Source organism: Sus scrofa, unplaced genomic scaffold (assembly GCF_000003025.6).
Source record: "Sus scrofa isolate TJ Tabasco breed Duroc unplaced genomic scaffold, Sscrofa11.1 Contig63, whole genome shotgun sequence".
Taxonomy (NCBI): domain Eukaryota; kingdom Metazoa; phylum Chordata; class Mammalia; order Artiodactyla; family Suidae; genus Sus; species Sus scrofa.
In genome coordinates, this window is record NW_018085271.1 from 1 (window position 1) to 17,586 (window position 17,586).

General features: G+C 43.7%; 1 protein-coding gene across 2 annotated transcripts in view; it reads left to right on the forward strand.

Moving 5' to 3' along the window:
- The first annotated feature begins 313 nt into the window (after nt 1-313).
- The window catches only part of LOC100153359 (multidrug resistance-associated protein 4-like), a 161,393-nt gene continuing 144,120 nt past the window's right edge, over nt 314-17,586 (forward strand). For both annotated transcript variants that reach the window (XM_021082309.1, XM_021082310.1), the window contains exons 1-6: nt 314-485; nt 1,055-1,279; nt 6,569-6,658; nt 7,701-7,864; nt 9,425-9,550; nt 10,966-11,215. In XM_021082309.1, the coding sequence (XP_020937968.1) occupies nt 1,115-1,279; nt 6,569-6,658; nt 7,701-7,864; nt 9,425-9,550; nt 10,966-11,215 (795 nt within the window). In that variant the 5' untranslated portion in view covers nt 314-485; nt 1,055-1,114. The remainder of the gene's footprint in view (nt 486-1,054; nt 1,280-6,568; nt 6,659-7,700; nt 7,865-9,424; nt 9,551-10,965; nt 11,216-17,586) is intronic.

The following is a 17,586-nucleotide window of genomic DNA, read 5'->3' on the forward strand; positions in this document are numbered from 1 at the left end:
GTCTGTATCTGTTATCCCAACCTCTTTACCTTCTCTCCCTTCTCCTTTCCTTTTGGTAACCATGGTTTTTGTTTTCTATGTTCTGTTTGGAAATAAATTCATTTCTTTTCTTTTCTATTATATTCTGCTATATATATTTGTCTGATTATCTCTGGGTCCTTGATGGGGGGGACACATAGTAATTAGAGGGAGGATGTAGGCTGTGGGTGGAGTGGCTGTTTCGAAGGGTGGGTAAGTGTTGCTTTCCTTTGCCTTTCACTTTGGGACAGAAAATTGCTTTCCCGAGTCTTACTCATGTCATAGTGCTCTCATCTCATTGGCTTAGGATTTGATTTTTATCTTGGGGGATAGATGACGGGTAGTGTTTCTCCCAAACCAGCACCTGCAGCGTATGTTGGATGGAGAGCCATGGAAGACATCATGTTTTAGCTTGGCCTATGGCATGTTTAACTTCTGATTCCAGGGAACATCCCAGCTTCTAGGAGGTAAAGACATACCCCGCCCCCAGCTCCCCAGAACTGAGAGCCTGGGAGCCTCCCAACCTTGGTTTTTTGTGATTCACCAAGAAAATCTGGGCTCCATTCTCTTGATCTACTGACATGTGAACCTCAAGTAGGGAAGGATTGGATCTGTGTTTGTGCCAAAGTCTCAGTTCATAAAGGCTCTTAAAGCAGGAGGCGATGGCAAGAGTGTGTCTCCTGTACATGAGCCACCTGGACTTTCTGTTGGCTGGGGCCTTGAGAACACAGGGGACAGGGACAGGCTGCCAGCGGGGCTCCTTCACATGGAATTTATTGAGCATCCCCCAAGGTGTACTGAGCTACAGTGGTACTAAGGCTTTCATCATCTCTGAATGTAAACAATTGGTTTGAGGTTAAAACTAGCTTCTGCTTGTCTCATAGAAGATAGCAGATCTGCATATTTTTTTCCTAGATTAGCTATGAATGTAGCATATTGTCAAAGTGTCTTTTTAACACGCTAATAATAAAAGTACAGCTTGTGTTAAGAAAAACCAGTATGCCTTGAATTTCTCAATATGACTTTTTTCTTTCAGGAAGGCACCAGAATAGTTCAGCCTGTCCTTTTGGGGAAAATTATTAGTATTTGGAGTACTATGATCCCAGTGATTCTGCCACCTTCCACGAAGCCTTGGCCTACGCCGCAGGGGCTGAGCGCCTGCGTGCTCACCTGGGCCTTTCTGCACCACTTGTACTTCTATCACATTCAGCGTGTGGGGATGAGGCTGAGGGTAGCCGTGTGCCACATGATTTACCGCAAGGTAAGTGTCATTTGTTACCAAAGCGTGTACCTCCCCTGAAGCTTCAGAGGTATTTTGGGAAAGGTCTCTGTAAATGAACGGTTTGGGAGTTTCCTGTCATGGCTCAAACAGTCAGTGAACCTGACTAGCATTCATTGAGAACACAGGTTCAATCCCTGGCCCCGCTCAGTGGTTTAAGGATCTGGTGTTGCTGTGAGCTATGGTATAGGTTGCAGCTCGGATCTGGCGTTCTGTGCCTCTGGCATAGGCCAGTGCTACAGCTGCAATTGGAACCTGGGAACTTCCATATGCTGTGGGGTGGCCCTAAAAGAGACAAAAAGACCAAAAAAAAAAAAAAAAAATTGTAAACTGGGATCATTTACCGTTGCTAGAGAGCTTGCTATTTGCCTTAAGGCAATTTTGTTATTGTTTAACCTAATTTTACCAGCAACATAATGAAAAGTTTTGTATTGAGATCAGGTCAGGGCTGCCTTTGATAGCTTTTTAGCACACATTGTTGCATGGTACCCACTGAATTTGTAACAAAATATAATTTAAAGGTAAGTATTAAAAAGTATGGCGTTGGAGTGCCATAGTAGCTCAGTGGGTTGAGAACCTGATTAGTAATCCATGAAGCTGCAGATCTGATCCCTGGTCTTGCTTCAGTGGGTTAAGTATCTGGCTTTGCCGCGCTTCGGCATAGGTTGCAGATGCAGCTTGGATCTGGTATTTCCGGGGGCTATGGTGTAGGCTGAAGCTGTAGCTCTGATTTGACCTCTATGTGCTGTAGGTGTGGCGTAAAAGAAAAAAGAAGAAAAAGAAATAAAAATATCAAATTGATTTTCGGTGTTTTCATGCCTAAATTTGATAGTGGTGTTTATGGAAATTTTGTTTTTGGTGTTCATTAAAACCTTTGTTTACATGAAACTTGTATTTAAAAGTGAATGTCGGTGATTGAATCTATAAAATGAAATCTAGTAGAAAAGAATGTTTTGTGAAGGGTATGATTCTATCTTTAAATGACATTTACATAACTGCCTATTCAACATAATTGCATTAACTAAAGAATAATATAAATGAGATCTGTTGCGAATACAGACTCCCTCAGTATATTCTATAGCTATGATTGCTTTTAGTAGTATTAAAAAAATAGTGAGCTGTTTGGGATAAAACTTTAAATTTGCATCATTTTTTAGTAATTTTGGAGAGAATTTGTTGCTATTCATTCAAGTTATTTTCTTTTTTTTAAATAATGCTTTTTATTTTTTCCATTATAGCTGGTTTACACTGTTCTATCGATTTTCTACTCTACAGCAAGGTGACCCAGTCACACATACATGTTTACATTCTTTTCTCACATTATCATGCTTCATCATCAGTGACTAGATATAGTTCCCAGCGCTACACAATAGGATCTCATTGCTTATCGAATCCAAAGGCCATAGTTTGCATCTATGAACCCCCAGATTTCAGTCCACCCCACTCCCTCCCCCCTTGGCAACCACAGGTCTGTTCTCCATGACCATGATTTTCTTTTCTGTGGAGAGGTTCATTTGTGCTGGATATTAGATTCCAGATATAAGTGGTATCCTATGGTATTTGTCTTTCCCTTTCTGACTTATTTCACCTTGTAGGAGAGTGTCTAGTTCCATCCTTGTTGCTGCAAATGGCATTATTTTGTTCTTTTTTATGGCTGAGTAGTATTCAGTTGTGTACATACACCACATCTTCTTAATCCACTCATCTGTGATGAACATGGTTTTTCCATGTCTCGGCTATTGTGAATAATGCTGCAATGAACATGTGGGTGCATGTGTCTTTTTCAAGGAATGTTTTGTCCAGATATATGCCTAAGAGTGGGATTTCTGGGTCATATGTAGTTCTGTGTATAGTTTTCTAAGGTACCTCTATACTGTTTTCCACAGTGGTTGTGTGAATTTGCATTCCCACCAACACTGCAGGAGGGTTCCCTTTTCTCCACACCCTCTCCAGCATTTGTTATTTGTGGTCTTTTAATGATGGCCATTCTGACTGGTGTGAGGTGGTACCTCATAGTAGTTTTGGTTTGCATTTTAATAATCAGGGATGTTGAGCATTTTTTCATGTGCTTGTTGGCCATCTGTATATCTTCTTTGGAGAAATGTCTATTCAGGTCTTTTGCCCATATTTCACTGGGGTTGTTGGCTTTTTTGCTATTGAGTTGTGTAAGTTGTTTGTATATTTTCGAGATTAAGCCCTTGTCAGTTGCATCATTTGAAACTATTTTCTCCCATTGTGTAAGTTGTCTTTTTGTTTTTTTTTTTATGGTTTCCTTTGCTGTACAAAAGCTTGTCAGTTTGATTAGGTCCCATTGGTTTATTTTTGCTTTTATTTCTGTTGTATTGGGAGACTGACCTGAGAATGCATTTATAAGGTTGATATCAGAGAATGTTTTGCCTATGTTCTCTTCGAGGTGTTTGATGGTATCTTGTCTCAGATTTAAGTTTTTAAGCCATTTTGAGTTTATTTTTGTGCATGGTCAAGTTATTTTCTTAATACAGTATTCCTTTTTTGTCGAGTATGCATTGTAACACTTTTAATGATACCTGATCTGATGTGTTCAGTGATTTTGTAATGAGAAATGCTATAACATTCCATAGTGTACCCTGATCTTAACTAGTATAAAAGGAGTTAGGATTTTAGATGTCTTTACAAAGGAATTGACACAGATACACCATGTCATTAATTGAAACACTCTTTATAAACTTGATGCTGGATACGTCTTTGCCCTGGGATGTTCTCCTTTACTTAAAAAAAAAAAATCCTTATTTAACTGTACTGTATGCCTGAAATTTGTTGAGAAAGTAGGTGGTAAGTGCTCTCCCCTCACATAAAAGAGGATGACAGCATGTGCTGATGGATGTGTTAGGTGGTTTTATTATAGTAATCTTTTCCCATTGTGTATTTATATGAAACATCACACTGCACACCTTAAATACATGGAATTTTTATTAACAAGTGAATCCTTATTGAAAGCTAAAACCAAACAATTTAAATGGAAAATTTAATTTCTTTCCCGTAGTTGGTACTTTCCTAGCGCTTTTGTTTCTTGGGATTATTCTTGTCAGCCAAATGACATCTGTTTCCTCCTCTTCTCTCCTGGAGCAGAGACTCATGCATTTTGTGGCCCTGTGAGCCCAGGGCCTGGCCACAGCCACAGTGACACCAGATCTGAGCCGATTCCGTGACCTACACAGCAGCTGGTGGCAATGCTGGATCCTTAACCCAGTGAGCAAGGCCAGGGATCGAACCCACATACTCATGGATACTGTGTTGGGTTCTTGACCCTCTGAGCCACAACAGCAACTCTGGCTTGGGCCCTTTTAAAGGTGATCTCTAAGGCTGCACATCTGCCAGCTTCCCTCTGTGGCCCCTTCAGCATTTTAGTGCTCTCTTCAGCTGAATTTGAAATGACTCTGAGGGCTGTATCATATATAAAAATGACTTGTCATTTATTTACTGTTCCACAGCTTTGAGAAAATTACTTTTGGTTTTTGATCATTGATTTTTTTTTATTGTGCTAAAATATACACAGCATGACATTTACCGTCTCAACTCCTTAGTGCGCTGTTCAGTGACATTAGGTGCATTCATGCTGTGGTCCAGCCATCACCACTATGCATCTCCAGAACCTTTTCTTCTTCCCAGACTGAATCTCTGAGCCCATTAAACACTCACCCCCGAGTCCCCTCCCCCAGAGCCATCACCATTCTGCTGCTTCTCCTTGTGAATTTGGCTGTTCTTGGTGCCTCATATAAGTGGAATCAAACAATGTTTGTCATTTTGTGTCTGGCTTATGTTATGTAAGCTGCATGTCTTCAAGGTTCATTCATGATGTAGCAGGTATCAGAATTCCTTGTTAAGGCTGAATAATATTCCATGATCGATGTATACAGCATTCTGAGTATCCGTTCATGTGGTCAGAGGACATTTGAGTTGTTTCCACATTTTGCCTGTTGTGAACGAGGCTGCTGTGAACACGGGTGTACAAAAAATATGTTCAAGTTTGTGCTTTCAGTCCCTTTGAGTACTACCCCAGAAGTGGAATCGCTGTATTATCCACTGACTTTATGTTCAATTTTTGGCAGAACTTGTATATTCTCTTCCATCATGGCTACATCATTTCACATTCTTGATTGTTGATTTTTTTTTTGTTACCTTCAGGGCTAAATAAGGTGTTTATGAACTTGACATTTTGTTTGGATCTGCGGGTCCAGTTGGCATCTGTTGAAACAGCTCATGGTGTCTGTTCAGGGTCCTCAGATCTCTAGGGCACTTTGTTAGTACTTTTAACCAAGTAAGTAGATTGTGGGGCACAGGCTGTGTTTTCTGTAAAGCCAACAGACTGGCATTAAGAACACAGGTTCTCCCGACAGAAGTAGTGTTTGTGTTTGATTTTTAAAAAAATTTTGAGTGTAGTTGACTTACAATGTTGTGTTAGTTCCAGGTGCTCAGCAAAGTGAATCAGTTATATATGTCTCCATTCTTTTTCAGATTCTTTTTCTATACAGGTTATTACAGAGTATTGAGTATATTTCCCTGTGGTTTACAGTAGGTCCTTCTTAGTTATCTCTTTTATTTTTGAATTTTTAAGGTTTTTTGGCTGCCCCAAGGCATATGGGGTTCCCAGGCCAGGGATCAGATCTGAACCACATTTGTGACGTATGTGGCAGCTGTGGCATTGCCAGATCCTTTAACCCACTGTGCCAGGCAGGGAATCACACTCGCATCCTGGTGCTGTAGAGACACTGCTGATCCTGTTGCACCACAGCTGGAGCTACAGTTTCTCCCTTGTGTACAGGAGTGAGTGGATGTTAATTCCACCTCCTAGATTATCCTTGACTTAACCGTGTCTCAGATTTACTTTAGTTGACTCCTAAGTCTAAACCTGTATCCTTTATATGTGGGCATGTCCAAAGTCATCAACAATCAGGGTGGGGGGGTTGCTTCTACCTCCTATTCCTCCCTTTACTGTCGCTGAGGGTGTGGCTGCCACCACATTAAAGAGCCTATGTTTGGGAGTTCCCTTGTGGCACAGAGGGTTAAGGATCTGGTGGTGTCCTGCAGCAGCTTGGGTTCGATCCCTGACCCAAGCACTTCCCCATGCTGTGGGCGAGCCAAAAAAAAGCCCAAGCCCTGCTGTCCGGGGTCATCCTGCTCCTCTTGACATGGCTCAAGAGCCCATGAAAACATGCTCCCTTTCGCTGTGACCTCAGAGTGACTTGGTGTCACCATAGGAATCCAGTTCTCTGTTTCCTTCTCTCATTTCAGGCACTTCGCCTGAGCAACTTGGCCACAAGGGAGACCAGCACCGGCCAGATAGTCAATCTGCTGTCCAATGACGTGAACAGGTTTGACCAGGTGAGCTGTACCTGAGGGATGGTTTCCATTTCCTGTCCTTCTAATGGGTTTAGCTTATTGGACACCAGGCACCAGTTTTGGGTGTTGGCCAGGATTCTTTAGGGGACCTAAGACAAGGGATCTTTTTATCGATCCACCACTGATTTCTTCTGTGTGCAGCTTAGATGTAACACTATGTGTTGTCCTGGAGGTGAGAGCTTTGTTTTCCTTGTAATAAACAGGCAGCCGTGGTCCTACCCAGCCTGGTTACTGTCCCTGAGGGTCCCCCTGGAGGGCCCTTCCTGGCACATTGTGTTGCTGTTGCTGCGGGACTGTCTGCTCCTTGTCCAGGTGGTGTGGGCTGGGGGCAGGGATTGTTCCTCCCCCTGTGCCCTGTTCAGTGCCTGCTGCCCAGGGAGCCTTCAGGAAATCATGCCAGATGGGCGGGGGGGGGGTCCCAGCCAGACACAGCCTGCTCTCCACTGTCCCCACTCTCTTTCTTACACTTACCTTATGAAAAGATCACATTATCCAGGGCGTGGTAGCTGTTAGTCAGATCTGTATTGCACTAGACCACTTCTCTTTCAGTTATTCATTCATCAAACATGACATAAGGCCCCTATTCAGTCTCAGGGATGAGTAAGATTTCGTTTCTTCCCTGGAAAAGCCCCAGCATGTCAGGGGGGTAAATACACAAGTATTGGAGAGTGTGCTGGATACCATAATATAGGTTTTGTGTGTGTCATGGAGGGATTGGGGCTGAGTTTTGGGGCAGAGAGAGTTTGGGGAAGCCCTGAGCTCATCTGTGGTCTTTAGACAAAATTAGCATCTTGCTTCCAGTGCTGCTGCTCTGGTCTCCCTGTTGTGGGTTCTGGGCTGACCTGGAACTGCTTCATCGGGGGCGGAGGCTTGGATCTCTGCTTTATTAGCAGGTGGAAAACCCGCTGTGATAATTTCTGTTTAGGTTGCTGTCTGTCCCTTCAGAGCAGACAGTTTCTCTACTGTGTCCTTACAGGTTGTGTTTTGATATAGTCCTAAGAGGTCCTTGTCTTCTCCTTTTAAGGTGACAATGTTCCTGCACTTTCTGTGGGTGGGGCCTCTGCAGGCTGTCGCGGTGACCGCCCTGCTCTGGATGGAAGTAGGAATATCATGTCTTGCGGGGATGGCGGTTCTAATTCTTCTCCTGCTTTTGCAAAGCTGCATCGGGAAGTTGTTTTCATCACTCTGGTAAGAGAAACACTGGGTTAAAAAATAGGTGATATACAGTTGGAAACATTCAAAGTTTGCTCAATGCGGTTGTTTAAAAACAAGATAAATACCTTCTCTGCTCTCTTTGCGTGTATTGTATCCTCTTCAGGCTTAGCCAGGGGAGGGAGGCTCCAGCCTTAAGTTGAAGGCTGAACTTGAAGTGGGAAAAGCGAAGGCATTCGTGGCTCCTCCTGGCATCCCACCTGAATAGGTAGAGTGTCCTACAGCAGAATTTACTCTTGTCAGAGTTATTTAAACATTGCTAAAAATAGTAATAATCTTACTGGCCCATATCTAGCTGCATATATTTTTGTTTGCTTGTATTAGAATCATTTTCGTGTATGCATGTTCGTGACTTAATTTTTTTTTGTTTGTTTTACTTTTTTTTCTTCTTTGGCCACCCTGCAGCCTATGGAATTCCTGGGCCAAGGATCAGATCTAAGCTGCAGTTGTGACCTAAGCTGTAACTGTGGCAGGGTGGATAATTAATACACTGTGCTGGGTCAGGGATCAATCGTGTGTCCCAGTGCTCCCAAGATGCTGCTGATCCTGCTGCACCACAGTGGGAAGTCTAGTTCTTATTTTTTTTTTCTTTTAGGGCCACACCTGTGGCATATGGAAGTTCCCAGGCTAGGGGTCAAATTGGAGCTGCATCTGTGACCTACACCACAGCTCATGGCAACACCAGATCCTTAACCTACTGAGCAAGGCCAGGGGTCGAACCTGCATCCTCATAGATACTAGGTGGGTTTGTAACCAACCCAGCCACAGCTGGAACCCCCATGTCTTACTTTAATTCAGTGTCTCCATTAAATTAGCAGCATTCAAGGGCAAGGTCAGTCTTAATGATCTCTTTGTTAAAGCCCCCCATTCCCAACAGCATATGGGATAGAAAAGTGTCTGATGATGAAGAAAGAGCTGATGGTGATGAGTTAGTCCTGAAGCAGGTCCCCGAGGGTTAGAGGCGGGTCATTGTCCAGGGTGTCAGGTGATGAACATTGAGTTGTGGTGGTGGTTTTGGTACATTTCTGTGTGTTATTCTTCTCTTCTTGGGATTTCCTTTCCCATCTCTTCAGTGGAGAGATGTTCCTTATCCTTTGAGGGCCTGTTCCAGTGCTAAAGGGTCTCTGAGGATATTCTTGCTCTCCTTTCCCGTTAGAAATAACAGCCCCATCTTTTCTGCTCCCAACTCTTCACTCCTCTGTTATGACAGCACAGCCTGTCTTCCTGTTATATTCCTTTCTGTCTTCCTTGCCCAACGGCGACCTCCTTGGGTGGACAGTTTGTATCGGACTCATTTCAGGTCTTCCTTAGCTGATCCTGCAAGTTCTCCAAGGTGCTTGTTGAATCGGGCTGAAGGGTTGGCTCATTGAAGTCTTTCTCCATTTGTACTTTGAGTAGGACCTGCCTGTGTCATCAGCACAAAAGGGCTGCAGGGAATCACGTGATTCCTGGTCCCTCCCTGTGCCCCCTGCTGCTGCTGCTACAGAAAGTTGGGCTGTGGTCACTAAGGCTCACCCCTCACGTCTGTCCCCTCAGGAGTAAGACTGCAGCTTACACAGATGACAGGATCAGGACCGTGAGTGAAGTTATAACTGGCATCAGAACAGTAAAAATGTACACTTGGGAAAAGTCATTTGCAGATCTTATTGCCAGATTGAGAAGGTAAGTTTTACTATGTGTCACACCATATTTTTGAGGTCCCCCCCCATTTTTACTGAATGAATTTAGAAATCTTAATCGAGTTTTCACATTAAGGTGAATTTAAATACTATCTCCCCCCCACCCTCCACATGTGGCCATGTGGTTAATAGAATAGTGGAGACATTATTTTAACCTTCTCTTCCTTTTACATTCTCCTTAAAGGAAAAATATATCTGGCTTCTCACTTATGCAAAAATGAAATTCCAAATATTTCTTAGTACTGCAAATCCCAAATGAGCAATGGTTCTAAGATGTTAGTGTTTGAGATTGATGTTTGTTTGTTTGTTTATTTAGGGCTGCACCCAGGGCAAATGGAAGTTCCCAGGGCCAGGGTGGAATTGGAACTGAAGCTACCTGCCTGTGCCACAGCAACGCCAGATCCAAGACACATCTGAAGCTACACCATAGTTTTTGGCAGTGCCGAATCTTTAACCCACTGAGTGGGACCAGGGATTGAACCCTCATCCTCATGGATACTAGTGGGGGTCATTACCATGGAGGCACAACAAGAACAGCAAGATGATGATGTTTAAACTAAAACTGTCATTTAAGTTAATGTACCACAAATGGGGGAGATTATAGATGTTGGATATACCTGTTTCAGCCCGAATTTTGCCAGTCAGTCTTCTTCATTCCAGAGCCATGAAATACTGTTGCTTTTGCTTTGCTTTATGTGTGTAGAATTTCCCCACCTTTCATGTAAGTGTCTGATGAGTACTTATACTCCAGCACAAGGGGCTTATACCTCTCCGCAGTGCCCTGTCACCTCTCACCTCTGCACCCTCGTGGGTGCCCCTCCCTCTGCCTGGAACACACTCTCATCTTCCTTCTTCTCTGGCCTCCGCCAGGCCTGATCGACGCCAGCTCATCTTCTCAGGTTCCACGCATGTGCGACTCACCCTGACTCCATGGCTCCGGGTTCCAGGCTCTGCTCTGTGCTGTGCGGGCTGTGCTGACTGCCTCTGTCGAGTGTCTCGGTGTCTCCCAGGCTTGGGGTTGCTGCTTCTTTTCCCCCATGAGTTCATGAACTCCTGGAGGGGCTGGGCTGTGTCTCTGTCAGCAATGAGGAGCCAGCACAGGACTTGTGGTTCCCAGTGCTTGTCGAATGAATGTTCAAAGTGGGTCTCATTGATCCAAAATGTTTAAAAGTGTGACCTTAAGCCTTCCTTTATTTGGAAGCAAGATGGGGTGATGAGGTGTGTGGTCCTTGTGTCGGGCAGACCCCCAGCTATGCACTGTGTAGTGTCTCCATGCTGTGGGGGTGGTTTCTTTTAATCCATGTCCACCCCCTCGAAAGGGGCCCCCCACAAGGCTCTGGAATTCATGACTTGGCTGGTGATGCTTCTTTAAAACCTGTTTCCTCCTCTCTTTTCCAGGAAGGAAGTTTCCAAGATTCTGAGAAGTTCCTACCTTAGAGGACTGAATTTGGCGTCATTTTTCGCTGTGAGCAAAATCATGATTTTTGTCACCTTCATCACCATTGTGCTCCTTGACAACGTGATCACAGCCAGCCAAGTGTTTGTGGTGGTGACACTGTTCGAGGCTCTGCGGTTGACGGGTACCCTCCACTTCCCCATGGCCATTGAGAAGGTGTCCGAGGCGGTCGTCAGCATCCGAAGAGTCAAGGTTTGGTGACAGGTTTTTTAAGTGTTAGTTGTAGGTGGATTTTACATAAAATTACTTCTTTTATTTGGGCATCACTATTCTAGTTAGGTGAGATTTAACTCTCTCAGTGCCAGAGCTGGTCGTGGTTCCACAATATTCCATGTCCTCCCCTGTCATTTTAGGTGGAGACATTACAGGTCCCATAAGGTTCCTGCTCATTTCTGGGCAGGAGGAGCAGTAGCAGCAGCACAGGGCTCTGGGTGAGCAGTGACGATGGCAGGGGATTAAAATGTTCAGAGCAGGAGCAGCAAACAGATCCATTGTCTGTGCTGACGCAAATGACTGGGTAGGGACAGGGCGCAGTCCTGGGGGAGCAGGACTCTTTCTGGGCCGGGAGAGAAGGAGCTTGCTGAGCAGTCCCTGCTCCTGAGCAGGACGAAGGGCTCAGCTTCCGTTAGTTCTGTGTCTACAGTGGGTTCTTGGCTCTGTGGATGCCTTGCTTGTGGAGGGCTGAGCTCGACTTTTGGATCTGCCTCCTCGTCCCTGTCCTCTTTTCCCTTTCTGCTTGAGCCTCTCCAGCTGCCTCTTCCTTTCACAGGTGTGATCTCACCATCCCCACTGTCTCCTTTTCCTAACTGTCCCTAAATACTGGGGACAAATAATTTACATCATCAAGAAAAGGGCCTGGCTCACATTAGGTGCTCAAGTACTTTTGTGCTGATGATTAGGTCTCAAATGAGGATAAATGGTCTTTGTGAGCTGCCTGGGCATGAGCTTGAGTGTCTGGGCTTCATAGAAAAAAATCTGATTTGTTTTGTTCCTACTTTGTCCGCCGTGATGGACGCCAGTAATACATCTCTAGTGAAGTCAGATAGCTCAGGGTGTGATTATGTTTTATCTTTGGGCCTTGTCATAAAAGCTGAGATTTTTTTTGTGTGTGTGTGTGATTAAGTTTCTATACTATAATGTAAAAAAACTACTACTTATAAACAGATGAGTCAAATGGGGTCAGTTCTGGTCCCCCAAGTTCATCCTTCTCTCTGACGGGGCTTTAAGGGATGGTCATGCAGTTCAATAAAATTTCTTTTTCATGGCTTTCATATCCAGAAAGAGGGCATTTAGTACCCTCCTTGGACCATGGTGACATTCTCAGTGACACTAAATTGTCCAGATGGTGACTGCTAACGTGTACTGTGCTGTCATGTTGCTGTTTTCTTATTGCCACAGCCGCTGTCTTCCATCACTACCACCCGGGCTTGCCGTGTGGTCCAGATGCTCTTGAAGCCTTTACTCATCATCTCATTAAATCTCATTATCCCAGTTGAATGAGATAAGCATTAGTGCCCCTACTTTGCAGATCAGGAAACAGGTTCTGGTAACAGGTGAAACAGCTCACCTGTCCTCATATAACTTGCAAAGGACAGAACTAGGATTCTGCCCAAAGCCTGGTTTCCCAGCCATTGTCACACTGCTTTCCTAGTACCTTCTGGAATGTGTACTCTCTCCTTAGGTGTGGTTTCCATCATCTAGTCTTACTCTGAAGACCTTCAAAGTTTTCATGATGCCTGAAAAATCAAAATTTTAAACTCTAGGCTCCACTGGCTGCTCTGTTTCCCAGCACATGACCGTCCACTCTGGTAGGGGTGGGGAGAGGGAGGGTTCTCTCCATGACATGCCATGTTGATCCCCACTTTGGGGTCTTTGCTCTCTCAGTCTGGCCCCCCTTGGCTGCCCTCTCTTCTGTTCTTGATTTAAGCAAATGCTGCTCCCATAGGCCTCTCATAGCCCCATGACCCCTCACAACACTTTCATTCATGCTTATCTAAGACTTCCATCTATGGGCACCGCACCACCGAGCACATGTCACGTGGGGTGATCCTGACTCCCCAGGAGTGTTCTCAGCCCCCTGACAGCAGACTCTATCTCCTAGTTATTTACCGTAGTCCATGGCCTATGTTGGACTCAGCATGGGCATCAAATAAGTACTGGATTGACTAAAACAGCAGTGCAGGAAACAGCTGGGACTGTGCAGAGGCCCAGGGTGGGCCAAACTTTACTAGAAGGCGGAGAAATGTAGAGCAGGGAGCAGACGGGAGTCAGCATTTCTGAAACATTGGGCCCTGGAAGGGGCAGGGGTCTCAACCCCGGGGGACTGGTCTTTATCCAGAGTGGGAATAGATCTGAATTGTCCCCTTGTTCTGTGTTTGTCTGTGTATCTCAGACTAGCCTGACTAGACTTGGTGGACCTGTCTCTGAAGAGGGGAGCTGGGCCTGCGCAGTCTGTGTTCATGCAGATCTGCTGGCCTGGCTCCTGGGCTGGGCTCTGGGGCCTTGCAGATAATTAGAAACACTCAGTCTTACTTGGTTAACTGTCTTGCTTACTTGGTTAACTGTCTTGCTGACTGTCTTGCTGGTCATCATGAAATAAAAGAAGATTAAAACCATGAGGCTTTACATTTATGACGAATCCATAGCCAATATTAACACCCAATGGAGAAAAGCTGAAAGCTTTCCCACTAAAATCTGGAACAAGACAGAGATGCCCACTCTCACCACTTTTATTCAACATAGTATTGAAAGTCCTTATACCCCCAGCAATCTGACAAACAAAAGAAATAAAACCTATCCATATTTGAAAAGAAGAGGTAAAATTGTCACTCTATACAGATGAAATGATACTATATAGAGAAAATTCTAAGGACTCCACACAAAAACTATTCAAACTGATCATCAAATTCAGCAAAGTAGCAGGATATAAGATTAATATTCAGAAATCAGTTGCATTTCTGTATACTCATAACGAGATATTAGAAAAGGAATACAAAAATGCAATACCTTTTAAAGTTGCACCCCCTAAAATTAAATATCTACGAATAAACCTGACCAAGGAGGGGAAAGACCTATATGCTAAGAACTATAAAACCTTAATCAAGGAAAAAAAAGGATTAAAGAAAGTGGAAAGATATTCCATGTTTCTGGATTGGAAGACTTAATATTGTTAAAATGGCCGTACTAGCCAACCCAATCGACAGATTCAATGCAATCCCTATCAAAATACACATGTAATTTTCCGCAGAACTAGAACAAAGAATCTGAAAATTTATATGGAACCATAAAAGACCCAGAATTGCCCAGGCAATCCTGAGGAACAAAAACCAAGCAAGAGGCATAACTTTCCCAGACTTCAGACAGTTTTACAAAGCTACAGTAATCAAGACAGTGTGGTACTAGTACTGAAACAGACGTACAGACCAATGGAACAGATTAAAGAACCTAGAAATAAACCCAGACACCTATGGTCAATTAATCTTTGACAAAGTAGGCAAGAATATAAAATGGGTAAAAGACAGTCTTTTCAGCAGGTGGTGCTGACAAACCTGGACGACTGCATGTAAATCAGTGAAAGTAGAACACACCCTCACGGCATGCACAATAATAAATTCAAAATGGTTTAAAGACTTAAACATTTCAGGCAAGACACTATAAAACTCTAGAGGAGAACACAGCAAAACATTCTCTGACATCCACTGTACAAATGCTTTTTTTAAGTGAGCCTCCCAAGGCAATAGAAATTAAAAACAAAAATAAGTCAATGGGACCTAATCAGACTTAAAAGCTTTTGCACAGAAAAGGAAAACAACAACAACAACAACAAAAACAAAACAAAACAAAAAGACAATCTATGGAGTTAATTGGAGAAAATAATTTCAAATGATGCAACTGACAAGGTCTTAATCTCTGAAATATAAAAACCACTTATACAACTCAACACCAAAAAAACCAACAACCCAGTTGAAAAAAGAAGGCTGAATAAGGTTGAGTACTATTCCAGTAGTATTCTATTAAGGCTGAAGACCTTAATAGACATTTCTCCAAGGAAGATATACAGATGGCCAAAAGGCACAAGAAAATATGCACAACATCACTGATTATTAGAGAAATGCAAATCAGAGCTGCTCTGAGGTACCACCTCACCCTGGTCAGAATGGCTATCTTTAACAAGTCAACAAATAACAAATGCTGGAGAGGTGTGGAGAAAAGGGCACCCTCCTCCACTGTTGGTGGGAATGTGAATTGGTACAACCACTATGGAAAATAGTATGGAGATGCCTCAGAAAACTATAGAACTACCATATGACCCAGCAATCCAACTCTTGGGCATCTATCGGGACAAAACTTTCATTGAATAAGAACCATGAGGTTGGGGGTTCGATCCCTGGCCTCACTCAATGGGTTAAGGATCCAGCATTGCTGTGAGCTGTGGTGTAGGCTGGTGGCTACAGCTCCGATTAGACCCCTAGCCTGGGAACCTCCATATGCTGTGGGTACAGCCCTAGAAAAGACAAAAAAAAGAGAAAAGGATACCTGCACCCCTACATTCATTGCAGCACTATTCCCAATAGCCAAGACATGGAAACAACCTAAATGTCCATGGACAGATGAATGGATTAAGAAGAAGTGGTATATATACACAATGGAATACTGCTCAGCCATAAAAGGAACAAAACCTGCCATTTGCAGCAACATGGCTGGAACTAAAGACCCTCATACTAAGTGAAGTAAGTCAGAAACAGAAAGACAAATACCATATGATATCACTTTTATTTGGAATCCAATATAGGGCACAAATGAACCTTTCTACAGAAAAGAAACAAACTCGTGGATTTAGAGAATAGACTTGTGGTTGCTGAGCAGGAGGGAGAGAGAGTGGGATGGACTGGGAGTTTGGGGTTAGTAGATGCAAACTATTGCATTGTAGTGGCTTAGCAATGAGATCCTGCTGTATAACACAGGGAACTATATCTAGTCACTTGTGATGGAACATGGTGGAGGATAATGTGAGAAAAACAATATGTGTGTGTGTGTGTGTGTGTGTGTGTGTGTGTACTTAAAAAACAACAACAACCAACCACACAACCAAAAAAAATAAGGCTTTAGCTAAAATATATCTCTATCTGAAGGTGATCTTGAGACAGAATTCCCTCCTCCAGTGTTCCCGTCGTGGCTCAGTGGTTAACGTATCCGACTAGGAACCATGAGGTTGCGGGTTTGATCCCTGCCCTTGCTCAGTGGGTTAATGATGCAGCATTGCCGTGAGCTGTGGTGTAGGTCTCAGACGTGGCTTGGATCCCACGTTGCTGTGGCTCTGGCATAAGCTGGCAGCTACAGCTCCGATTGGACTCCTAGCCTGGGAACCTCCATATGCCGCAGGAACAGCCCAAGAAATGGCAAAAAAAGAAAAGAAAACAAAACAAAACAACAACAACAAAAGAATTCCCTCCTCCATGGAGCTGTTCAGACTTTTTCTCTTAAGGCCTCTGACTCATTATATGAGGCCTATCCACACTATGGAGGATCACCTGCTTTACTCCAAGTCCATAGATGTAAATGTCGATCTCATCTGAAAAATACTTTCACTGCGATGTGAGTGTGTGTGTGTGTGTGAGCGAGTGTCTGGGGCTATGGTTTAGCCAGGTTGACATAAAATTGACCCTCACACCCTCTTGAGTCCCTCTCTCTTCCTTTGAGCTCCTGGATGTGACTCTGTCCTCACTAAGCCACCTGTTTATGGATTTCTTTCCCTCCCTTATCTAAAGGGCAGATACAGGGCCCTGTTCACCATCCTCCTCCTCGCAGAGAGCAGGTGCTCAGAAAATGTGCCACCGAGCAGACCATCCAGCTCCATCATGTCTGTGACCCCATAGGTGCCTCACCGTTAAGGATGGTTTTAGTGGAAAAGTGATAACTCTGATTCTCTGATGGATTATGTGATGCCCCAGAGAGTCTATGACAAAAGGGGTCCTGCAGAAGGTTTTCAGGGAATTGTATTCAAATATTCGAGTAGGATTTTTCTTTTTTCTTTTTAGGGCTGCACCTGGGCCATATGGAAGTTCCCAGGCTAGGAGTTGAATCAGAGCTGCAGCTGCCGGCCTACCCCACAGCCACAGCAACACAAAATTGTAGTGGTGTCTGTGACCTATACCATAGTTCACGGTAATGCCAGATCCTTTAACCCACTGAGCGAGGCCAGGGATTGAACCTGAGTCTTCCTGGATACTAGTCGGGTTCGTTACCACTGAACCACAAAAGGAACTACGGATTTTTTTTTAATTCTTTAATAACATTTTTTAAAATTAATGTAGAGTTGATTTACAGTGTTGTATCAATTTTTGCTTTACAGCAAAGTGACCCAGTCTCATATACACACACATATATATATATACATAAACATATATATACACACACGCACATTACTTTGTTCATATTATCCTCCATCGTGTTCTATCAAAAGAGACTGAATAGACTCCCCTGTGCTGTACAGTAGGATTGGGTAGGTTTTTGATTTCTTTTCCACCAAATGCAGCTGAACTGTCTGAGGCTTGAAATTCCTT